At 36.2% G+C, this 26,526-nt stretch overlaps 1 protein-coding gene across 1 annotated transcript; it reads right to left on the bottom strand.

Moving 5' to 3' along the window:
• Window positions 1–404: 404 nt before the first annotated feature.
• LOC140139698 (15-hydroxyprostaglandin dehydrogenase [NAD(+)]-like) lies at window positions 405–26,238 on the bottom strand. Its single transcript, XM_072161400.1, has 7 exons — window positions 26,146–26,238; window positions 20,450–20,576; window positions 19,564–19,670; window positions 3,295–3,376; window positions 2,549–2,625; window positions 1,393–1,541; window positions 405–581 (listed from the first exon to the last, which is right to left on the bottom strand). Exons 1-7 carry the CDS (start codon window positions 26,236–26,238, stop codon window positions 416–418), a joined length of 801 nt encoding a protein of 266 aa, XP_072017501.1. The 3' UTR covers window positions 405–415.
• Between the last annotated feature and the right edge of the window lie 288 nt (window positions 26,239–26,526).

The following is a 26,526-nucleotide window of genomic DNA, read 5'->3' as shown; positions in this document are numbered from 1 at the left end:
TGTCACCTCCCCCCCCCCTCCTGTTGGACCCATCCTTCTCGAAGATCTCTTCACTGATTCTTCTTTACCCTATCCCTCCCATCCTTTCCCCTTCACCATTGATTTGTACATTCATAAAAAAGTCTCCTTGCCCACCCTCCCTAACAGTCCCTTCTATCTGTCAACTTGTTCCACTTAACCCTATCCCTCCCAACCCTTTTCACTACTCTGTTGATTTATACATACTCTTAACCCACCCTTCCCCTTCCCCATTGATTTATAAATTCATATAAAGCCTCCTTGACCAACCCCCCTAATGATCCCTTCTGAGTTTTCTTTCCACTGATTCCACTTTACCCTATCCCTCCCCACCCTCTCCCCTTCTCCATTGATTTATACATTCTTTACCCACCCACCCCTCCCCTTGACCATTGATTTATACATTCAAAATTTCTCCTTCACGAGAGCGCATAATGCGTTTCCTGAAATCCTCTGCTTCATCCTTCATGAATTGTTCCCCTTCAATAGGATGGATGTATAATGTCTGCCCTTGGTGTGGTTCAGTGATGAGTCTCACAAAACTCTCAGCAACTTGCGATGGTCTGAAATAAATGTGTTCAAAAGTTGGTAATTCAATATAATGCTGGGATGCACGGTTGTTACTGGCTATCTGTTGCTTTATAAAGTCGGAGATACTTTCATATTAAATTGAAAGGTGATATAAAAAATTTTCAAAAATTTTCAAAAATTCATTGCAGGGTTAGAATCTGTGAATTCACTGTCGTAGTGTCACTGTGAGATCACAATTTATTGTTGCCAGGTCATCTGGTTTAATTACTCTATCTGTGTTTAGAACCACAATCAAAATGATCACCACACACAGTCAATGGGTTGCTAACAGACGTGCAAACCAAGCATGAGTAAGGTATGACTGACGTATTAACTACAATGGCGAACAGTGGCGGCACCAGGAAAAAGGGGAAATTTGTGTAATTTTGGTGTTTTTGCCTTGAAAGTGGGGGAAGGGGCAAGAAAAATATTCCCCCCCCCCCCGTGGCGCCGAATCGCTTTTCACAAGGAATCTGCACAAAAAAACCCTATCTGCAATAGCTGCCCTATAGATATATGACAATTTCTGTATTCTATATTGTACATAATTATCTAAAAATATGACACCTGGCAGTTAGTTTCAAATGGGATTTCCATTTGAAATTTACACCCCTATGTGGGAGATTAAGGTCATGTATTACATAGGGGTGTATGGATTTCAATTGGAATAGCCCATTTTGGAACAGACGACACTGAATGGGTGACTCCATTTGAAATTCACACCCCCTGTGTGGAAGATTAAGGTCATGTCTTACATAAGGAGTGTATGGATTTCATCTGGAATAGCCTAATACCTATACTCACTCAATAAGTTTGAGGTTTTTCATCATCTGCATAAATCGTTCTCGATGTTGTTCATCAGGCCTGGCTAGGCCTTGAAGATTGCTCCGTACTGCGCATGGACAGAGTGTGTTGATCCGAATATTGTTCTCCTTAACATGAGGGTCAAATGTCTAAGAAAAATAATTCAAAGCGAGATTCAAAGTTAGTGATAACTTACATAAGATGGTAAATTCTGTGCATTTCTTTACTATCATTGAATTAATAACAACATTGCACCTCAAAAGTCTTCTTCGTCTTTGATCACTTGTGAGCAGCGATGGTTCAAACAGTGCATGCATTTAGGCACGAAGAGGTTTCCCCCAGTTCCACCCTGTCAAAACACTGATAAACATCAAAGAAAACATGTTTTTTGTTGCCAAATTTTGCTCACCACCTCTGAAATTAACTTTTCCTATAAAAAAATATTTTTGTGCGAGTAAGTTGATCAAAATGGATGTGGGCTAATAAGGGCTCCTTTTTTCAGCATCGCTGTCACCTAAAGGCTTTATTTTTTGGATAAACCTACAATCAACGAAATATGAGTTGGCACACCTTGACAATTTGTTGGAACTCTTCATTGCCGCTCTGATAATTCAGTGAAATTAGTATAACTATGTTTGATGAGAAGTACAACCCGTCCCTCCGTCCCTTCCCCTTTCCACTTCCCTCCCCCATTCCCCCTCAATCAATGTTGGGGAGACTGGAGAGCCCAATGGAAAAGTCCTTTCATCAACATATTTGAACTGGGGGAGAGGGGTGGCGATTTACATTTAGTATGCCAGAGTGTGCCTTGATTGTAAACTCTGTCACCCTAAGACTCCTTGGATAAGTTTTTTTCAACTTGGAATGACGATTTCCCGCAGCATTCAGCACTTGTTTTCAATAATAAAGCCATTTGAAAGGCCATCTCTCACTTAAAAGCCCCATATCTGTACATTTTTTCTCTCAAACCAAAAAGCCCCTTACTTTAAAAGTCTCTGGTAAAATATTTTTGCAAGCATTTTAATGTATTATTTTGTCAATACGTCAATAGCATTATGTTAGAATCTTTTATAGCAATTTTTGTGAATGTTTTTGAACATGTTTTGTGTTTGCTGGGTATGCTAAACCTTGAAATTTTGTAAAGGAAATTACCTACCGCTAGATTCTTTGTGTATCCCAACACTGCACATTTTGATGCAGCAAATAATGCCCCAAATGGAAGCAAGGATAAAGCTGGAAGAAAAACAAAAAGCAAGAAATTGGACTTCATTTCATCTCATTTTTTCTTCTTAATGTCATTAGGAGAATAGAGATTGTGAGTCTTCAAAAGATTCATTCAGCCTGCCTCGAACTTAAATTTGGTATATGACCCCCACCCCCAAAATAGCATGGTTATAGTATACATGGTATACGCGAAAGTTCTTATATCCAGGGGAAACAGCTCGCTCAAAGAATGTAATATTCACATGTCTTATACCAACATAGACTTCTCCGTAGTCCACTTGCCCATTTTGCATACTCTCTAACTATTACATTTAAGCATAAAACTCTGATTTGTAATAATTTGTGTGCAATTGATCGATTTTCACATCTGATATGTTCACTAATCATCTAATTATATAAACTCTTTATGACCATTTTTACTATTGAACTATTATTTAATTCTATAAACATCAGTATAATTTTGATTTCAACGGAATGCGTTCATCATGATTAATAATAACATATTTTTAATCAAAATTCGACTATGGCATAGTCTAGTACCATCATATCTGTAAGACTGCTGTTGGGCCCCCCACAAAGTATTTACTTCAGTCATAATTTGTATATGGCATACAAGTCAAAATCAATTAATTTTGTAATATTTCTTGTTTTTACATACACGGAGATTTGTCTACCTACCTGCAACTGAGGAAACATTTACAATGACACCACCCCGGGAAAGATGCTCCAATGCTTCTTTTGTGCTGTGTACGGTTCCATTCTGAAATTATTGAAAAACAGTGATGAACATCAATTAATATTACAATTTCGGATGTATTTGTAATAAACTTCAGACATAATTTCGGAATGTTGGAAAGTGTGATAAAATAAAAATAGTTTATAAATTGCCTAAAAGTGGCGGATAAATCATTCAAATTGTCATTAGGTATTTTTCGAAATGTATAATTTGGCAAAAAATGAAGAAAGCAGCAGTAATGACAAAGTTGAAGCCCCATTCAAATACATGTATCTAATATATACTGCGCCAAATAAAGTATCCTTACACTTGGAAAAATAATCACAATTTCAAAACTGAACAATATTGGTGTAAATTTGTTTTTTTAATAGATGCGCTATCTAATCCTGCACATTATGACACCACGTTGAATCCAATGTGACCTCAAGAAGTAAAGTTACAAGCAATTGAATAGACGAAGGTCCAGTTTTGAAAGTGACAAACTGGCCTAGACAAGGCGCAAAAAGATTCCAACAAGCGAAACGAAGAGACAACACAGTTTCTTAAATAAAACGTTATTTAAAGCAGTTGTTATTTCAGTTTTTACTTCTCTGTACTTTTCATAACTTTCATTTGATTTGTCAGTTCTTTTGTTTCAGTTTTCTTTTGTTCCTTTTGTTTTAAATTAAAGCCAAACGCATAAATCATCCATTCACCACTCTCACACCAGATGATATAGTCTGTGGTGTTTTGAATAGGCCAGTTTGTCACTTTTAAAACTGGACATTCGTCTAATCAAATGCTTGTAACTTTGATTCTTGAAGTCACACTGGATTCAATGTGGTGTCATAATGTGCAGGGCCAGATTAGTGCATTATTTTGTTCAGTTTGGAAGTTGTGATTATGTTTCCAAGTGTAAGGATACTTTATTGGCGCAGTATACATGGTATATGTAGAGAAATTACAATACAGGTTCGTGTAAAATGTCTTCTATTGTCTTTAATACGAGGCTTTCAGCTTATCCAATAGCAGGTTAGCACATCTATGACAGAAACAAATGTACTAAAACCCGAATTTTCATAATATTTACGATCCTCCCGATGAGAAAATCATTGAATAGGCTTGTATAATATTAAAATATTACAATTTCGAATGTACAAGATTCTGTAATGAATGTTAGACACCGTTTCGCAATTTTGGACAGGAATAAATCTGGAAGTAAACAGTAAATTTCAGCATCATTGATGTCCTGTTAATAAGTGATGTGACAGACGTTTGTTTAAAGCCATAATGTGTTGAAACCCCATTCAAACAAAAGTAAAGAAATGTCCTATCTTGTCTTTTATACATGCACAGCTTTCGGCTTAACCACTAGCAGGCAATATGTTAGCACATCTATGCTACTAACAAAGATGAAAAAAAAACCCTGAATTATATTTTGTTAGGCCTATCTACTGATGATAGCATTTTTAAACCTAATGAAATAATATTAAAAAAGAAGGAAATAATAAGTTTTAGCATGAGACGAGTCAGAAAGATCATTTGGTATAATTTTTTATCTCATGCTTTTTTGTCTGTCTGTTTGTTTTTTATCTACTCAAGATACCATTTAGGCCTACGGTGCAATTTGCAAATCACCCGTTGTAACATCCATCATCTGTGAACACGCGAGAGCCCACTTACGATCTGCATCATTTACGATCTGCATCATTTTCTCGCAACGCGCTCACAAACGGCTATCTTCTAAAGATAGCATTGCGGGCCTAATAAAACAACAGAAAATATTTCACAAATTTAGAAAACGTCTGTTAGCAAAGTTTGTTTTGATGTTTTTTGTTTGTTTGTTTATTTGTTTGTTTGTTAGTTTTCCGCTATCTACTCAAGATAGTATTTATTTGTAAAATACAAAGAAATTGAGAAAGGTTGAATATATTTTGTTAGGTTTACTGAAGATAGGCCTAGCATTTAGAATCTCATATAGCCTCAAATTAACGCCTATAGTCCCAAATTAAACCAAAACAAAATGTCGCAACATTTGAAATTTTAATTTGATCTTCAGAAGATAGCACATGATTCTGTAAAATATCGCTATATATCACTAAATCCGCATGTGAAGCGGTTTCCGGTAAAAGTTTATCACGCCTATAGTCCGAAACTTTGCATAAAAATTCTAGAAAATCGGTACAATATTAACAATTTTAGTGTTGAAAATCGTGTTTTACTAGAACATGTGAATGTGATCTCTACAAATTTGAAAAGAAAATGCGAAAATTTGAGTGATATTTACGATTATGTGCGCATGAACAAACGAGGTCAGAACGCGGTTAGCAGTCGGATGTAAACACGAAAATTGTGGCCTTTTTATATAGGCCTAGCACTAATTTTCTCAAAAATTAGTCGGACCTAAAATCTGTAGTCATTTTCAGAAATGTTATGCAGAATTTTGTTCTAGTTAAGATGACATCAAATATATATTTCAAAGTTGGACGTAACTCGACTTATGGCCAAACGCGACCCCTATTTAGCACGTAAAGTCTCTGGAAAGCTTTTTTGTGATCCTTTATCTCGTTTAGCAGACAAAAACGACAACCAACGGGCATTTAAATTTGAGCTATCTGCAGTTGATAGCAAAATCAAACGAATCCGACAAACACCAAAATGACATAAAACAGATAGAGAAATGTAAAAGCTTTATTTCAAAGTTTGTTTCAGCGTCATACGGTATTCGGTTCTTGAGATATTTCAATTTTAATATTACCCATGTAAATCAATGCAGGAGCTCTATAGACACCGGCACCAGAATCGAGCAAATTACGGCATGTCTCACCACATTTTCTTTTAGTATAAAAATCGGCACTAGGCCGAATGCAACGCTATAAAGAAATGTTAAAATGACGAAGCTGACCAAAGTTGCTATCTTTAGAAGATAGCAAGCAAAAAAAAAAAAAAAACTATAATAATATAAAAAAATTAAAAAACCAAAAAACATTGCCTAGCACGCGTTATAGATGATGATTCAGTACGGCGCGAAACGGCAAAAATGCATTGAACGGGATTGGGCGCTCAGAGAATTCTAATGCCGACTGCAGAGCTATAAAGAAATGTAAAATGACGAAGCTGACCAAAATTTAAAACGGCACTTATAAAGCAGAGATTATCATCTGCCTGTTTCTGTATTTTTACCTCTTTTCCCCCCTTTTAACAGAGAGCATACGGTATAGGCCGAATGCCGATTTTTTAATTCGGGCAGAGTAACCGTTTGCGTTTTAGGATTTTTTCGCTATATCTATACTGAAGATAGCATTTAGAATCTCATCCCGATTCATTGCATCTTTCTACTCTAGAAGTAATATGTTACATTATTTTCTCTAAAATTTTACTTCATCATGTAGCGGCGAGTTTTTTCTTTCTAATACATCAGTCCCGATCAAAAAGTTTAAAGCGATATTACAGACTCATCGCTTTCCGCATCTGCATGTTTCTCTATTTTTACCTCCCCCCTTTTTTTTTTTTAATAGCGCGGCATAGGCCTATAGGCCGAATGGCGATTTTTTTTTATTCGCGCAGAGTAACCTTGCGCGTTTCAGGATTTTTTTCGCTATAGGCCTATCTACTGAAGATAAGCCTAGCATTTAGAATCTCATATAGTCCCAAATTAACGTCTATATAGTCCCAAATTAAACCAAAACAAAATGTCGCAACATTTGAAATTTTAATTTGATTCTCAGTAGATACAGTAGGCCTAACTTTCTCGTAACGCGCTCGCAAACGGCTATCTTCTGAAGATAGCATTGCGGGCCTAATAAAACAACAGAAAACATTTCACAAATTTAGAAAACGTCTGTTAGCAAAATTTGTTTTGATGTTTTTTGTTTGTCTGTTTATTTGTTTGCTTGTTAGTTTTTCCGCTATCTACTCAAGATAGTAGGCCTACAGTATTTGTTTGCAAAATAAAAAGAAATTGAGAAAGGTTATTATTTTGTTAGGCCTATCTACTGATGATAGCATTTTAAACCTAATGAAATAATACAAAAAAGAAGGAAATAATAAGGTTTAGCATGAGACGAGTCAGAAAGATCATTTGGTATAATTTTTTATCTCATGCTTTTTTGTCTGTCTGTTTGTTTTTTATCTACTCAAGATACCATTTAGGCCTACGGTGCAATTTGCAAATCACCCTGTGAACACGCGAGAGCCCACTTACGATCTGCATCATTTACGATCTGCATCATTTTCTCGCAACGCGCTGAAAAACGACTATCTTCTGAAGATAGCATTGCGGGCCTAATAAAACAACAGAAAATATTTCACAAATTTAGAAAACTTCTGTTAGCAAAGTTTGTTTTGATGTTTTTTGTTTGTTTGTTCATTTGTTTGTTTGTTAGTTTTCCCGCTATCTACTCAAGATAGGGCCTATAGTATTTATTTGTAAAATACAAAGAAATTGAGAAAGGTTGAATATATTTTGTTAGGTTTACTGAAGATAGGCCTAGCATTTAGAATCTCATATAGCCTCAAATTAACGCCTATAGTCCCAAATTAAACCAAAACAAAATGTCGCAACATTTGAAATTTTAATTTGATCTTCAGAAGATAGCACATGATTCTATAAAATATCGCTTTAGGGTTCATATATCACTAAATCCGCATGTGAAGCGGTTTCCGGTAAAAGTTTATCACGCCTATAGTCCCAAACTTTGCATAAAAATTCTAGAAAATCGGTACAATATTAACAATTTTAGTGTTGAAAATCGTGTTTTACTAGAACATGTGAATGTGATCTCTACAAATTTGAAAAGAAAATGCGAAAATTTGAGTGATATTTACGATTATGTGCGCATGAACAAACGAGGTCAGAACGCGGTCGGATGTAAATACGGAAAATGTGGCCTTTTTATATAGCACTAATTTTCTCAAAAATTAGTCGGACCTAAAATCTGTAGTCATTTTCAGAAATGTTATGCAGAATTTTGTTCTAGTTAAGATGATATCAAATATATATTTCAAAGTTGGACGTAACTCGACTTATGGCCAAACGCGACCCCTATTTAGCACGTACAGTCCCTCATTTCAATGATTTGATTATGAATTAGTTTATTATCCCCGGGAAGCACAACCCATACCTCTTTAAGAGGGGGCTCCCCTCCCTATATAACCACCTCTTTCCTAAATTACCCCTTTCCCCCTCCTCCTCCCCTACATTCGATATCTTCATCTCGAGCTCTCCTCCCCCCTTCTCTTTCACTTCCAATGCTCTCTCTCATATGTTTCTCTCTCTCCCGGCCCATATCCCCTTGCCCTCCAACCCCCAACCTCCACACACACACACACCCCAATCTTCTCCCCTCTGTCTTCTACTTTTTGCAGTAAAAATTGCTTCAGTAAAAGTCATTAGGTTATTAGAGGTCATATAATGGCCTTCCATCGATTCTGGTACATGGGATTAAGGACATGAATCGATTTTGTTTATAGCGCCTATACAATTACAGTAGTGGCCCTTTTGTAATGTCGAATGCAAATATTTCGATGGTCTATATATTTTCACAGTCCCTCATTTCAAATATTTAGTTTTGGTTTCTCTTTGTTTAGAAACCAAAAATCAAGGGATTAAAAAGTAGAGCTGATCTGGTTTGCAATCATAACACTATTATGCTGGAAGGACACAGTATATGGTATATAACCAGAAGTATACAATAGCCTATTGTGCTAACATAATTGTTATCATGATTGATATCGGAAATCTATCCCGCGGACGACAGTTGATGCTCTCTGTCGAAGGTAGGTGGCATATTACACTCACGAGTTCTAGGCCTAGAAATCATATACATGCGCGTATATTGAAGGATGGGGCGGGGTGGGGGATTTGTTTGTTTGTATGAAACATAAACGATGCATGGAGATGATTTGATTATGAATTAGTTTATTATCCCCAGGAAGCACAACCCATACCTATTTAAGAGGGGCTCCTCCTATATAACCACCTCTTCCCTAAATTACCCCTTTCCCCTCCTCCTCCCCCTACATTCGATATCTTCATCTCGAGCTCTCCTCCCCTTCTCTTTGACTTCCAATGCTCTCTCTCATCTGTTTCTCTCTCTCCCGGCCCATACCCCCCTTGCCCCCCAACCACCCCCCCCCCCACCACCACCACACACACACCCCCACCCCACACAATCTCTTTTCCCTCTATCTTCTACTTTTTGCAGTAAAATTGCTTCAGTAAAAGTCATTAGGTTATTAGAGGTCATATAATGGCCTTCCATCGATTCTGGTACATGGGATTAAGGACATGAATCGATTTTGTTTATAGCACCTAAGTGACCCCTTTTGTAATGTCGAATGCAAATATTTCGATGGTCTATATTTTTTCACAGGTGAATTAGCCTAGACTTATTCGGTTTTGTAAACCACGTCTTTCAGTCCCTCATTTCAAATATTTAGTTTTGGTTTCTCTTTTGTTTAGAAACCAAAAATCAAGGGATTAAAAAGTAGAGCTGATCTGGTTTGCAATCATAACACTATTATGCTGGAAGGACACAGTATATGGTATATAACCAGAAGTATACAATAGCCTATTGTGCTAACATAATTGTTATCATGATTGATATCGGAAATCTATCCCGCGGACGACAGTTGATGCTCTCTGTCGAAGGTAGGTGGCATATTACACTCACGAGTTCTAGGCCTAGAAATCATATACATGCGCGTATATTGAAGGATGGGGCGGGGTGGGGGATTTGTTTGTTTGTATGAAACATAAACGATGCATGGAGATGATTTGATTATGAATTAGTTTATTATCCCCAGGAAGCACAACCCATACCTATTTAAGAGGGGCTCCCTCCCTATATAACCACCTCTTCCCTAAATTACCCCTTTCCCCTCCTCCTCCCCTACATTCGATATCTTCATCTCGAGCTCTCCTCCCCTTCTCTTTCACTTCCAATGCTCTCTCTCATCTGTTTCTCTCTCTCCCGGCCCATATCCCCCTTGCCCTCCAACCACCCCCCCCACCACCACCACACACACACCCCCACCCCACACAATCTCTTTTCCCCTCTATCTTCTACTTTTTGCAGTAAAAATTGCTTCAGTAAAAGTCATTAGGTTATTAGAGGTCATATAATGGCCTTCCATCGATTCTGGTACATGGGATTAAGGACATGAATCGATTTTGTTTATAGCACCTAAGTGACCCCTTTTGTAATGTCGAATGCAAATATTTCGATGGTCTATATTTTTTGACAGGTGAATTAGCCTAGACTTATTCGGTTTTGTAAACCACGTCTTTCAATGTAGATTACCATGCTCGATTTCTCTCCTCGTGAATATTGCACTGCGAAATTTAAACATTTCTTTTGTATACTTAGAGTAGGTAACTTCAAATCAAACCATTTTACGATCCACACCACTTATAAGAAACTGAAACCAAAACCGAAACTGACTGACACAAATGTTCGGTTTTAAACAAAAGGTAGAAACAATGAGTTCGATATCTTATGATTCACGTGGTTTCCTATTGTCCTGCCTAACCACTTGAATCATAAGATATCGAACTCATTGTTTCTACCTTTTGTTTAAAACCGAACATTTGTGTCAGTCAGTTTCGGTTTTGGTTTCAGTTTCTTATAAGTGGTGTGGATTGTAAAATTATTTGATTTGAAGTTACCTACTCTAAGTATACAAAAGAAATGTTTAAATTTCGCAGTGCAATATTCACGAGGAGAGAAATCGAGCATGGTAATCTACATTGAAAGACGTGGTTTACAAAACCGAATAAGTCTAGGCTAATTCACCTGTGAAAAATATAGACCATCGAAATATTTGCATTCGACATTACAAAAGGGGTCACTATTGTAATTGTATAGGTGCTATAAACAAAATCGATTCATGTCCTTAATCCCATGTACCAGAATCGATGGAAGGCCATTATATGACCTCTAATAACCTAATGACTTTTACTGAAGCAATTTTACTGCAAAAAGTAGAAGATAGAGGGGAAAAGAGATTGTGTGGGGTGTGTGTGTGTGGGGGGTGTGTGTGGTGGGGGGTGGTTGGAGGGCAAGGGGGATATGGCCCGGGAGAGAGAGAAACAGATGAGAGAGAGCATTGGAAGTGAAAGAGAAGGGGAGGAGAGCTCGAGATGAAGATATCGAATGTAGGGGAGGAGGAGGGGAAAGGGGTAATTTAGGGAAGAGGTGGTTATATAGGGAGGGAGCCCCTCTTAAAGAGGTATGGGTTGTGCTTCCGGGATAATAAACTAATTCATAATCAAATCATCTCCATGCATCGTTTATGTTTCATACTAACAAACAAATCCCCCCACCCTGCCCCATCCTTTAATATACGCGCATGTATATGATTTCTAGGCCTACAACTCGTGAGTGTAATATGCCACCTACCTTCGACAGAGAGCATCAACTGTCGTCCGCGGGATAGATTTCCGATATCAATCATGATAATAATTATGTTAGCACAATAGGCTATTGTATACTTCTGGTTATATACCCTATACTGTGTCCTTCCAGCATAATAGTGTTATGATTGCAAACCAGATCAGCTCTACTTTTTAAACCCTTGATTTTTGGTTTCTGAACAATAGAGAAACCAAAACTATATATTTGAAATGAGGGAATGAGTTCGATATCTTATGATTCAAGTGGTTAGGCAGGACAATAGGAAACCACGTGACCAAAACCAAAACCAAAACTAAAACTATATATTTGAAATGAGGCAGTGAAATCAGCTTAGGCTATTTCGTAGTCTCAAGCCAATGCTTTCAAACTAAATCAATGCTTTCAAATGTAGACTGTTTTGTTCGACTTCTCTGCTCGTGAATATTGCACTGCGAAATTTAAACATTTCTTTTGTATACTTAGATCAGGTAACTCGAAAATCCTGTAATTTTATTCGTCACACCACTTATAAGAAACTGAAACCAAAACCGAAACTAGGGCCTACCTGTCACAAATGTTTAGTTTTAAACAAAAGGTAGAAACAAAGAGTTCGATATCTTGTGATTCAAGATAACAAGATAACCAAAACTAAAACTATATATTTGAAATGAGGCAGTCTCTGGAAAGCTTTTTTGTGATCCTTTATCTCGTTTAGCAGACAAAAACGACAACCAACGGGCATTTAAATTTGAGCTATCTGCAGTTGATAGCAAAATCAAACGAATCCGACAAACACCAAAATGACATAAAACAGATAGAGAATTGTAAAAGCTTTATTTCAAAGTTTGTTTCATTGTCATACGGTATTCGGTTCTTGAGATATTTCAATTTTAATATTACCCATGTAAATCAATGCAGGAGCTCTATAGACACCGGTACCAGAATCGAGAAAATTAAGGCATGTCTCGCCACATTTTCTTTTAGTATAAAAATCGGCACTAGGCCGAATGCAACGCTATAAAGAAATGTTAAAATGACGAAGCTGACCAAAGTTGCTCTCTTTAGAAGATAGCAAGCAAAAAAAAATAAAAACTATAGGCCTAATAATATTAAAAAAAACAAAAAACAAACATTGCCTAGCACGCGTTGTAGATGATGATTCAGTACGGCGCGAAACGGCAAAACTGCATTGAACGGGATTGGGCGCTCAGAGAATTCTAATGCCGACTGCAGAGCTATAAAGAAATGTAAAAATGACGAAGCTGACCAAAATTTAAAACGGCACTTATAAAGCAGAGATTATCATCTGCCTGTTTCTGTATTTTTACCTCTTTTCCCCCCTTTTAACAGAGAGCATACGGTATAGGCCGAATGCCGATTTTTTTAATTCGGGCAGAGTAACCGTTTGCGTTTTAGGATTTTTTCGCTATATCTATACTGAAGATAGCATTTAGAATCTCATCCCGATTCATTGCATCTTTCTACTCTAGAAGTAATATGTTACATTATTTCTCTAAAATTTTACTTCATCATGTAGCGGCGAGTTTTTTCTTTCTAATACATCAGTCCCGATCAAAAAGTTTAAAGCGATATTACAGACTCATCGCTTTCCGCATCTGCCTGTTTCTCTATTTTTACCTCTTCCCCCTCCCCCTTTTTTTTAAATAGCGCGACATAGGCCTACAGGCCGAATGCCGATTTTTTTTTATTCGCGCAGAGTAACCTTGCGCGTTTCAGGATTTTTTTCGCTATAGGCCTATCTACTGAAGATAGGCCTAGCATTTAGAATCTCATATAGTCCCAAATTAACGTCTATAGTCCCAAATTAAACCAAAACAAAATGTTGCAACATTTGAAATTTTAATTTGATTCTCAGTAGATACAGTAGGCCTAACTTTCTCGCAACGCGCTCTCAAACGGCTATCTTCTGAAGATAGCATTGCGGGCCTAATAAAACAACAGAAAACGTTTCACAAATTTAGAAAACGTCTGTTAGCAAAGTTTGTTTTGATGTTTTTTGTTTGTCTGTTTATTTGTTTGCTTGTTAGTTTTTCCGCTATCTACTCAAGATAGTAGGCCTACAGTATTTATTTGGAAAATACAAAGAAATTGAGAAAGGTTATTATTTTGTTAGGCCTATCTACTGATGATAGCATTTTTAAACCTAATGAAATAATACAAAAAAAGAAGGAAATAATAAGGTTTAGCATGAGACGAGTCAGAAAGATCATTTGGTATAATTTTTCATCTTATGCTTTTTTGCCTGTCTGTTTGTTTTTTATCTACTCAAGATACCATTTAGGCCTACGGTGCAATTTGCAAATCACCCGTTGCAACATCCATCATCTGTGAACACGCGAGAGCCCACTTACGATCTGCATCATTTACGATCTGCATCATTTTCTCGCAACGCGCTCACAAACGGCTATCTTCTGAAGATAGCATTGCGGGCCTAATAAAACAACAGAAAATATTTCACAAATTTAGAAAACGTCTGTTAGCAAAGTTTGTTTTGATGTTTTTTGTTTGTTTGTTTATTTGTTTGTTTGTTAGTTTTCCGCTATCTACTCAAGATAGTATTTATTTGTAAAATACAAAGAAATTGAGAAAGGTTGAATATATTTTGTTAGGTTTACTGAAGATAGGCCTAGCATTTAGAATCTCATATAGCCTCAAATTAACGTCTATAGTCCCAAATTAAACCAAAACAAAATGTCGCAACATTTGAAATTTTAATTTGATCTTCAGAAGATAGCACATGATTCTATAAGATATCGCTTTAGGGTTCATATATCACTAAATCCGCATGTGAAGCGGTTTACAGTAAAAGTTTATCACGCCTATAGTCCCAAACTTTGCATAAAAATTCTAGAAAATCGGTACAATATTAACAATTTTAGTGTTGAAAATCGTGTTTTACTAGAACATGTGAATGTGATCTCTACAAATTTGAAAAGAAAATGCGAAAATTTGAGTGATATTTACGATTATGTGCGCATGAACAAACGAGGTCAGAACGCGGTTAACAGTCGGATGTAAATACGGACCTAAAATCTGTAGTCATTTTCAGAAATGTTATGCAGAATTTTGTTCTAGTTAAGATGATATCAAATATATATTTCAAAGTTGGACGTAACTCGACTTATGGCCAAACCCGACCCCTATTTAGCACGTACAGTCTCTGGAAAGCTTTTTTGTGATCCTTTATCTCGTTTAGCAGACAAAAACGACAACCAACGGGCATTTAAATTTGAGCTATCTACAGTTGATAGCAAAATCAAACGAATCCGACAAACACCAAAATGACATAAAACAGATAGAGAATTGTAAAAGCTTTATTTCAAAGTTTGTTTCATTGTCATACGGTATTCGGTTCTTGAGATATTTCAATTTTAATATTACCCATGTAAATCAATGCAGGAGCTCTATAGACACCGGCACCAGAATCGAGCAAATTACGGCATGTCTCGCCACATTTTCTTTTAGTATAAAAATCGGCACTAGGCCGAATGCAACGCTATAAAGAAATGTTAAAATGACGAAGCTGACCAAAGTTGCTCTCTTTAGAAGATAGCAAGCAAAAAAAAATAAAAACTATAATAATATTTTAAAAAACAAAAAAACATTGCCTAGCACGCGTTGTAGATGATGATTCAGTACGGCGCGAAACGGCAAAACTGCATTGAACGGGATTGGGCGCTCAGAGAATTCTAATGCCGACTGCAGAGCTATAAAGAAATGTAAAATGACGAAGCTGACCAAAATTTAAAACGGCACTTATAAAGCAGAGATTATCATCTGCCTGTTTCTGTATTTTTACCTCTTTTTCCCCTTTTAACAGAGAGCATACGGTATAGGCCGAATGCCGATTTTTAATTCGGGCAGAGTAACCGTTTGCGTTTTAGGATTTTTCGCTATATCTATACTGAAGATAGCATTTAGAATCTCATCCCGATTCATTGCATCTTTCTACTCTAGAAGTAATATGTTACATTATTTTCTCTAAAATTTTACTTCATCATGTAGCGGCGAGTTTTTTCTTTCTAATGCCACCACTCCCGCTCATCAAACTTAAAGCGATATTACAGACTCATCGCTTTCCGCATCTGCATGTTTCTCTATTTTTACCTCTTCCCCCTCCCCTTTTTTTAAATAGCGCGACATAGGCCTATAGGCCGAATGCCGATTTTTTTTTATTCGCGCAGAGTAACCTTGCGCGTTTCAGGATTTTTTTCGCTATAGGCCTATCTACTAAAGATAAGCCTAGCATTTAGAATCTCATATAGTCCCAAATTAACGTCTATATAGTCCCAAATTAAACCAAAACAAAATGTCGCAACATTTGAAATTTTAATTTGATTCTCAGTAGATACAGTAGGCCTAACTTTCTCGTAACTCGCTCGCAAACGGCTATCTTCTGAAGATAGCATTGCGGGCCTAATAAAACAACAGAAAACATTTCACAAATTTAGAAAACGTCTGTTAGCAAAGTTTGTTTTGATGTTTTTTGTTTGTCTGTTTATTTGTTTGCTTGTTAGTTTTTCCGCTATCTACTCAAGATAGTAGGCCTACAGTATTTGTTTGCAAAATACAAAGAAATTGAGAAAGGTTATTATTTTGTTAGGCCTATCTACTGATGATAGCATTTTTAAACCTAATGAAATAATAAAAAAAAAGAAGGAAATAATAAGGTTTAGCATGAGACGAGTCAGAAAGATCATTTGGTATAATTTTTTATCTCATGCTTTTTGTCTGTCTGTTTGTTTTTATCTACTCAAGATACCATTTAGGCCTACGGTGCAATTTGCAAATCACCCGTTGCAACATCCATCATCTGTGAACACGCGAGAGCCCACTTACGATCTGCATCATTTACGATCTGCATCATTTTCTCGCAACGCGCTGAAAAACGACTATCTTCTGAAGATAGCATTGCGGGCCTAATAAAACAACAGAAAATATTTCACAAATTTAGAAAACGTCTGTTAGCAAAGTTTGTTTTGATGTTTTTTGTTTGTTTGTTCATTTGTTTGTTTGTTAGTTTTCCCGCTATCTACTCAAGATAGTATTTATTTGTAAAATACAAAGAAATTGAGAAAGGTTGAATATATTTTGTTAGGTTTACTGAAGATATAGGCCTAGCATTTAGAATCTCATATAGCCTCAAATTAACGCCTATAGTCCCAAATTAAACCAAAACAAAATGTCGCAACATTTGAAATTTTAATTTGATCTTCAGAAGATAGCACATGATTCTATAAAATATCGCTTTAGGGTTCATATATCACTAAATCCGCATGTGAAGCGGTTTCCGGTAAAAGTTTATCACGCCTATAGTCCCAAACTTTGCATAAAAATTCTAGAAAATCGGTACAATATTAACCATTTTAGTGTTGAAAATCGTGTTTTACTAGAACATGTGAATGTGATCTCTACAAATTTGAAAAGAAAATGCGAAAATTTGAGTGATATTTACGATTATGTGCGCATGAACAAACGAGGTCAGAACGCGGTTAACAGTCGGATGTAAATACGGACCTAAAATCTGTAGTCATTTTCAGAAATGTTATGCAGAATTTTGTTCTAGTTAAGATGATATCAAATATATATTTCAAAGTTGGACGTAACTCGACTTATGGCCAAACCCGACCCCTATTTAGCACGTACAGTCTCTGGAAAGCTTTTTTGTGATCCTTTATCTCGTTTAGCAGACAAAAACGACAACCAACGGGCATTTAAATTTGAGCTATCTACAGTTGATAGCAAAATCAAACGAATCCGACAAACACCAAAATGACATAAAACAGATAGAGAATTGTAAAAGCTTTATTTCAAAGTTTGTTTCATTGTCATACGGTATTCGGTTCTTGAGATATTTCAATTTTAATATTACCCATGTAAATCAATGCAGGAGCTCTATAGACACCGGCACCAGAATCGAGCAAATTACGGCATGTCTCGCCACATTTTCTTTTAGTATAAAAATCGGCACTAGGCCGAATGCAACGCTATAAAGAAATGTTAAAATGACGAAGCTGACCAAAGTTGCTCTCTTTAGAAGATAGCAAGCAAAAAAAATAAAAACTATAATAATATTAAAAAAAAAAAAACATTGCCTAGCACGCGTTGTAGATGATGATTCAGTACGGCGCGAAACGGCAAAACTGCATTGAACGGGATTGGGCGCTCAGAGAATTCTAATGCCGACTGCAGAGCTATAAAGAAATGTAAAAATGACGAAGCTGACCAAAATTTAAAACGGCACTTATAAAGCAGAGATTATCATCTGCCTGTTTCTGTATTTTTACCTCTTTTCCCCCTTTTAACAGAGAGCATACGGTATAGGCCGAATGCCGATTTTTTTAATTCGGGCAGAGTAACCGTTTGCGTTTTAGGATTTTTTTCGCTATATCTATACTGAAGATAGCATTTAGAATCTCATCCCGATTCATTGCATCTTTCTACTCTAGAAGTAATATGTTACATTATTTTCTCTAAAATTTTACTTCATCATGTAGCGGCGAGTTTTTCTTTCTAATACATCAGTCCCGATCAAAAAGTTTAAAGCGATATTACAGACTCATCGCTTTCCGCATCTGCCTGTTTCTCTATTGTTACTGCCCCCACTGCTTTTTTTTAATAGCGCGACGTCGACATAGGCCTATAGGCCGAATGCCGATTTTTTTTTATTCGCGCAGAGTAACCTTGCGCGTTTCAGGATTTTTTTCGCTATAGGCCTATCTACTGAAGATAGGCCTAGCATTTAGAATCTCATATAGTCCCAAATTAACGTCTATAGTCCCAAATTAAACCAAAACAAAATGTTGCAACATTTAAAATTTTAATATGATTCTCAGTAGATATGCTTTTTTGTCTGTCTGTTTGTTTTTTATCTACTCAAGATACCATTTAGGCCTACGGTGCAATTTGCAAATCACCCGTTGCAACATCCATCATCTGTGAACACGCGAGAGCCCACTTACGATCTGCATCATTTACGATCTGCATCATTTTCTCGCAACGCGCTCACAAACGGCTATCTTCTGAAGATAGCATTGCGGACCACAATATACTGCCGCAATCACACGTTTCAACTATCATGGTTCGGTAATCGCTCTAGTTTATAGTGAGAAGTTTCCAGCCAATCTCTGACCGCACAGAATTAATCAAGTGTGTGTATGGGAGCATATAGGCCTACACGGTACATTGGCATATAAAAGCTTATAAATTCTGTGCAGTCGCAGATCGTTTCGGGAATGTACTGAGTACACACAGATATAGTATTATCGGTCCCAGCCAGTTTGAGCTTCTTCGTAGTTTAGTGACGAAGGAACACAAACCGGCTGGGACCGAGACTGTGCCATTGGAATATCGATATATCGATAAGATGGTGAGAAGTGGCACATATTTTAAGGCGCATGTGACGTAAATACTTACAATATTAACCAGCATCATGTTAGCCCAATCTGCCTCATCCCAGACCGTGGCATTATTACATACAATATCGATATATCGATAAGATGGTGAGAGGTGGCACATATTTTAAGGCGCGTGTGACGTAAATACTTACAATATTAACCAGCATCATGTTAGCCCAATCTGCCTCATCCCAGACCGTGGCATTATTACATACAATATCGATATATCGATAAGATGGTGAGAGGTGGCACATATTTTAAGGCGCGTGTGACGTAAATACTTACAATGTTAACCAGCATCATGTTAGCCCAATCTGCCTCATCCCAGACTGTGGCATTATTACATACAATATCGATATATCGATAAGATGGTGAGAAATGGCACATATTTTAAGGCGCATGTGACGTAAATACTTACAATATTAACCAGCATCATGTTAGCCCAATCTGCCTCATCCCAGACGGTGGCATTGTTACATACAATATCGATCTGACCAAATTTGGCTTTGGCTTCAGCGTATGCCGCTGTAAAAGGAATCGGAGAAAATGTACAAATATACAGATTGATAATGATATAGTTCTATTGGTAAGTATAGTTTTATTTTAAATTCCGTATAAACCTCTATGAATATGGTATTTGTTAAGGCCCGAACAAAAGGTTGTCTCAAAAGAAAAAAGGAAAACCCTAAGCTTTCTTATATTAGTTGAAAAAGGCTATGCAAAATGTTTTTATCATTTTTTTTGTGGCGATTTTTCCCCTTTTTTTCTGACGACTAAAAAATAAGAAAAAGAAAGAAATGGGCTTCCATCGGTCTTCTGAGTCTACCTTTCTTGGGCCTAATTTGTTGCAACAGTATTTGTTAATTTTGAGATGGTTGAAAACGGAGACAAACTTACACATTCATTTGTCTTATTTTGGTGGCTCATGTAGAGTGTTTCTAGATGATGTTGGCAGGTTGGGAGCGAGTGTTTCTTCTGTCAGTGTTTGATTTCAAAACGCACGGTTGAACTTCAATACGCGCACTTAAAATTATCATGTTCTTTCAACACATATATTCAAGTGCAAGCCTTTCAATTGCTTTCTTTTGAAACCAAAAATGACGGGAGATATTCATCATTTTCTACCCCGGTATTTAAAGATCTATCGTCTGAAAATCAACCGTGTATAGGCTTGCATATAGCAGATACACGTGTATTGATTTCCCTGCCTGTACAGTATAATTATTTACCAGGCGTAGTCGCCGTGTGAGGCCGGTTTGTACTCTCTCATACCTAACAAAATATTATTTTGAACTGTTGAATACCTTTGACTTGTTCGCCATTTGTGACATCACATTTGCAATATAAAACCTTTCCACTTCCGTAAGCTTTTTCAAAATTCTCCTTAGTAGCTTGTGCAGCTGCTTCGTTGTCGTCAACCAGTACCACGCCCTGTATTAGCAATTAGAATAAAACGTGAAAATATATAAACATATTTCTTCTTTTGAAACATTTATTGGCGTTTATTGGTTAGGCTACTCCTCCGAGGATGGGATCTTCCTGGTTGAAGGTGTACGGGGATGTGCCACGATTTTGGGGTGTACCTTTTCAGCTATCTGGATGGGTGGGTTTCAGTGCAGACCAATGCGCCCAATTAGGCGTACTTGGGCAAAAGTGCTCTTAACAGCATCCAATTTGGACAAATTTGGGTGCGTTTGTGAAATAAACATATCAAAAAGTAACTAACCCCCCTTAAATAATGACCATTATTCAAAAACGGGTGATTGTATTGCAAATCTGTAAAATGTGTTGGAAGCAGAATTTGTTTCTGCACATTTTGACACCTCATTTGCAGCAATTGACTAAATATTGACGTCACAGCATATATTTAAATCAATGTAACCAAAGATTTGAAAGTTGCAGTAAATTGTATTGATTTTGTATTCAATGTAATGGAAGGAAATCTGTGTAATTGTATCTGGGTGTTTTTGTATTGTAAAAATTTGTATGTAAGTGCAACTTTCAAATCTGGACCTCACTAAATTAAATTGACCAGTGTTTTATTGTTTTCTGGACTATCGTATCAAATGAGGTGTCAAAATGCGCAGAAATAAATTCTGCTTCCAACGCATTTTACAGATTTGAAATACAATAGCCCCTTTTTGAATAATAGCCATTATTTAAGGGGGGTTAGTTACTTTTTTTGAGATGTTTATTAGTATACTAATGGGTAGCAAAAACAGCAAAAAGTTATCCGGGGTTTTCGGACTTACGACCCTTCGGACTATCGAACTGTAACCCCATTATTTTACTATTGGATGAGATTGTAACTCAGTGAATTTTTGATGATCAGAGGGAAAATGTTGATAAAAAAAGGTGAATGGCTATAGGCCCTATATTGATATCGAGGTGTTATTGCAAGAATGCCCTACATGTAAAGCTGACAGATGTCGTATTTTTAGATACAATGCAGACATTGTCCAATGTCTATAGGGTGCCATAGTTATTGCAAGTTTGGCCTTCTGATACAACCATAATGATACCACAAACAAATCAAAGTCCATGCAAACTAATTTGTTGACGGTTTAAAGATCAGATTTAGAAATCAAAACTTGGTTTATTTCTATCATCCTGATAGTTGGCCTGTTTAACGGGAAATCATGATGACCCCCAGGGGGAGAGCGTATAATTTACTTAGTCGTGAATAAAATAATAAGTGTTAAATAGGCGGTTAATTAAACAAAAATCATCATTTTTGTACAATTCACCCCTTTTTTCTGTCACCCTGGGTAGAAAATAGTCTATTGTTAACCCAATTTTTTTTTTCACCAACGCCTTCCGTCTACCAACGGCCTTACAAGAACCGACGGTCTGACGAGCGTGGCGGGGGCACCGGCCCCCTGGCCCCCCGCTGGCTACGCCACTGACCCGTAGACCTATTTAAATCTGTCCGATCATGCAAAATTATCCTTATCTTTTTGTACCGGGGCCAGCAAAGCTGGCCACGGTACTTATTAATTGGATCAAGTTTGTTGTTGTTTCTAACTTTCTATTTGATAGTTTATGAATAAAACAGAAAATATTGTCAAAAAATGATCAAGTTGTCATAGCAAATAGAAATACCAAAATTGGTGTGTGAAGAAAGCAGAAGTTTTGTGTTGATTTTGCATGACTAAGGTAAAATCAGTATATATTTTAGGAACTTTCTTTCTAAATTGAAAATTGGGCAAATTCGCTGGTCCTCTTACCATGCACATTGACCTTATTAGAGTATAAAGTGCAGGGGACAATAAAATACTCAGTAAATGTGTCAGTGTGTGGTCATCATGTCATAGTGCTTTTCAAGCAGGGTCAAGGTTATCTAGCAGCGATCTTGCTATAGGTTAATGAAAATGTTTTGATGTCATAACACATCTATTCCAGAAAACTTACACATGAAAATTAATTGGCAGTTGGTGGGAGATAGAGAATAATTGGCAGGACAATTGGTTCTACATTTAAGAGTTTCACATGATAATAATAATATGTTAGGATAGAAGAGGGTGTATGTTATGCCCTTAATCAAAATTCTGGTATCAAAAGCTATAATTTTTGCACACATGATAAACAATTACCTTCTTTTGGATAAGTTGATTAACTTCATATATTTTTGTCTATAATATTATGATGATATACAGAAAAATCAGAAATCAGTAAAATGTAGGTTTGGTGCAGATGTAACGAATTACGTAATTGTTCCTACGTATATATCACTAGTCTTTAACCATGCTATAAACAAAATTAATACAATAGCATTGGGTTTCAGTATGTGTAGGCCTATAATATATTTGTTGTTTATATATTCCAAAACTAATTATTCTTGATATAGTGTTTAACATTCTGTGTGTTTAAATTTTCAAACCAGATTGTTATGAATTAATCTATACTAAAAGATGCGAATGTTGTTTGCTTTTACAAATTTCATTTGTGCAATCACAATATACTATATATAGACAGTTTTGACGTAAGTATAGTGTGAGAGAGAATACAAAACAGAGTGTAACATAAACTATTGGGCAAAATCGCCAATGAATTAGCTTCCGAAATTCTTGAGGATGTAGAAGAGATCACATTTGGTACCAAATGTTTGGAATCTATTCCATCTTTTTACAAATTTATGTAACAACGTAAAGACTGATGTTGAAAGAATAGCAACAAATGGAACTTGGCTCAAAATGTTCAAACAACCACAATCTTTACACTTAAAAATTATTTTTACTGTATATTTATATTTAAAAAAAGAAAATACAATAAAACAAATATTTCTGGAATGTTATAAAAGGTGTAGGTGAATTGATGGCACAAACTTGGATGAGTTATTGGCAATGGGTACATTGTAAAGGAATCACTGTGATCTACTTTTTGTCATATAATCTTCACATGAAATCATTCCTGTCCCGGTACATCCCTTTTTAAAGGGTTTTTTATTAAATTAATATTCCAGGTAGCCTATGATGTGAAGTATAAAAATCTACATTGCCAAATACAAATCCCTTCCCGATCAAGGTTCTTTCTGGGCAGTAATCGAACAGGATGAGAAGACTCCTGATGGGGGAGGGCACTTCAATATGAAATGGATAACGGCCGTGACTTTTGCAGTATAAGGGACATTCAATGAGAGAAAATTATCATAGGGGCCTTTGGGTGAGAAGGGGGGTTTTGGACCTAAATTAGGGGGTCATTGGGTGAGAATATGACTTTAAGTAACAAAAACGGGACTCAGAGTCCCACATAAGCCTACAATACTGAAATCAGTGGTCATCTGAATGAAAGTTGCTGTTCAAGTTGCATAATGCAGAGATGCCAGTCAGTTTTACTCAAAAAACCTGAAAAAGCACGCGAATGCAGGCCAAAATTCCCCAAAACAGGCTGAAAATAAATAAAAATGCGGAAATTCACAAAAAAAACCTGAATTCAGGTTAAAACCTGAAAACTGGCATCTCTGATAATGGTATGTTTGGTGACAGATCGAATAGAAAACATGAGATCATTGGGTTATGCTGAAAAGAGGGTCTAAATAGCCCAACATACGTATCACTTCTGGAAAGGGATTGACCCCCCTCCCACTGGAGAAGGGTGTGTAGGGCAGTCATTCATTTTAAAGACTTCGGATTCTTTTGTTGGAGCTGTCAACACAGTCAAGTTCAAATCCCGCTTTTATCAAATTTAGCTTGTTCTCTCTTTTTTTAATGTTAAACACGAACCCTAAAATTATACAGGCCTTTATATTTTTTACAGTTTTAGGCCTATATAGCTTTCAAAAGATTTTTTAAATTGTCATGTACTTTGTCCCATCAAACACAAAAATATTTTGAAACGTCATAAACGTGTTTTAAACGCGTTTTGGTTTTGGTCAAAACTTTTTATTAACAAGATGCATTATGAAAAAACACTGCAACAACACTATAAAATGTTGTCAAAATGATATTGTAAAATATTTGTTGGCAGACCTATTTAGACGTTGTCTGTAAAAACGTTTTGTGTTTGCTGGGTTACACCTTCACTGGTTGTATTAAAGGTCCATTCAGTGATGCGAGCGAAAGTGTAAAAAATAATAAATTGCGCACAAATTGCTTTAAAATGAAGGATACTTATTTTAAGTTGCCAATAGGTATTTCTGAAATGTAATATTTGGCAAAAACGAGGAAACATCAATATTTACAAAGTTGATGCTCATAGGCATAGGCCTATATGATATTACATTGTACAGTCTCATGTAATGTGCTAATTAAGGGATCTGGAATGAGCGTTCCGAGCGTTTCGACAGTATTTTTTGTGGGACATGAGAGCACATCAGACATATCGAATTGCATTCTGAATACGAAGAATGTCTTTCTGATATCAAATAATTTCCATTTTTTGAAATTATAATACAAATTTTGTTACGAATTATTAAAATTTGATATTTTTCACGTTTTTGATATTATAACAGTCCTCGAAGTAAATTTTATAAATCTAATGACATATTCTTAAAGTGTATGTAGCTGGGAGGAAAAGCCGACGATCAATTGAAAATTTTGACCTTTCATCTTGAAGATATGGATTTTTCCCCCCAAAAGACCTAATTTTTTTGTGTGTTTTGGGAAAAATCCATATCTTCAATACGAAAGGTCAAAATTTTCAATTGATCGTCGGCTTTTCATCCCACCTATACATACACTTTAAGTATAAATCATCAGATTTATCAAGTTTACTTCGAGTACTGTTCAATATCAAAAATATCAATTTTAATCATTTGCCATAAAATGTGTATTACATTGCTAATTTCAAAAAATCAAAATTAATTGATATCAGAAGGACATTCTTCGTATTCAGAATGCAATTTGATATGTCTGATGTGCTAATGTCCCACAATAAATACTGTCCAAACGTTCATACCACATCCCTTAACCAACTTACAAAAAAAACATAGCTGTATATAGATGCTGAGCAAATTGCTGGATAGGCCTTTGACATACTTTTATACAATGAAATTAGACATAATCTAGTATGAAAATATAAACATTCTTGGCTGAAGATCTAACGTATTCTAGCCAGTTGCGGGCACCAGATCATTTGGGGGGGTCATATCGGGGGTGGAAATATGCGACTTTTGCCCGCCACTGATTGTGTTAAAGTTTGCTCAATCACAGTAGAGTAAATGCATTTAAAAGCCTATTCAGTGATTTGCTCAACTGCAGGATTGTAAAAATCCGCGTATTAAAGACAAATTTTTACATGAATCTGTAATTTCTTCACTTTTAAGTAGAGACAAGAGAAATTAGAGAAAAGTAGAGAAATTAGCTTGTTTTTGAAAGGGGCTTCAAATTAGTCAGTACTGATGTTTTCCTCGTTTTTGGCCAAATTGTAATGACTTATCCTTCACTGTTAGGCAATTTCTAAACAATTTCATTTTTTTACACTTTCGCTGGGAGCACTGAATAAGCCTTTAACCCAGTGACATGTGACGTGCGTGTGATTTTATGCACAGCATATCTCTTACCTTAGCTCCTTTTTGCAACAATGCTTCTGCAAACGCTTTACTCACTCCATCAGCTCGCCCGGTAACCAAACCAACTTTTCCTTCAATTTCCATGCTGATTTCAAAACTTATTCCGTCAAATTTGTAGAATTGGGCTTAAATGAAGTATTCGAACTCAAAAAAGTTGCTTGAAATCCCACAGACAAGATCATAGCATAGGGAAGATAAAAATCATAATTTTTGAAACGTAAATTGGACTTTATTTTGAGATAAGAACGAAATTTGTGACGATATGCAAATAAAAGCGTTACCAAAATAGTTGACCGATCTGATATTGAATAAATATCAAAATAACTTTATTATAATTCGTCAGGTGAGTGTAAGGAAATCGTATATGTAATT

This window comes from Amphiura filiformis, chromosome 18, assembly GCF_039555335.1.
Source record: "Amphiura filiformis chromosome 18, Afil_fr2py, whole genome shotgun sequence".
NCBI classification, from domain to species: domain Eukaryota; kingdom Metazoa; phylum Echinodermata; class Ophiuroidea; order Amphilepidida; family Amphiuridae; genus Amphiura; species Amphiura filiformis.
The sequence above is the reverse complement of the archived record's forward strand: the minus strand, read 5'-3'. Positions and strand labels throughout refer to the sequence as shown.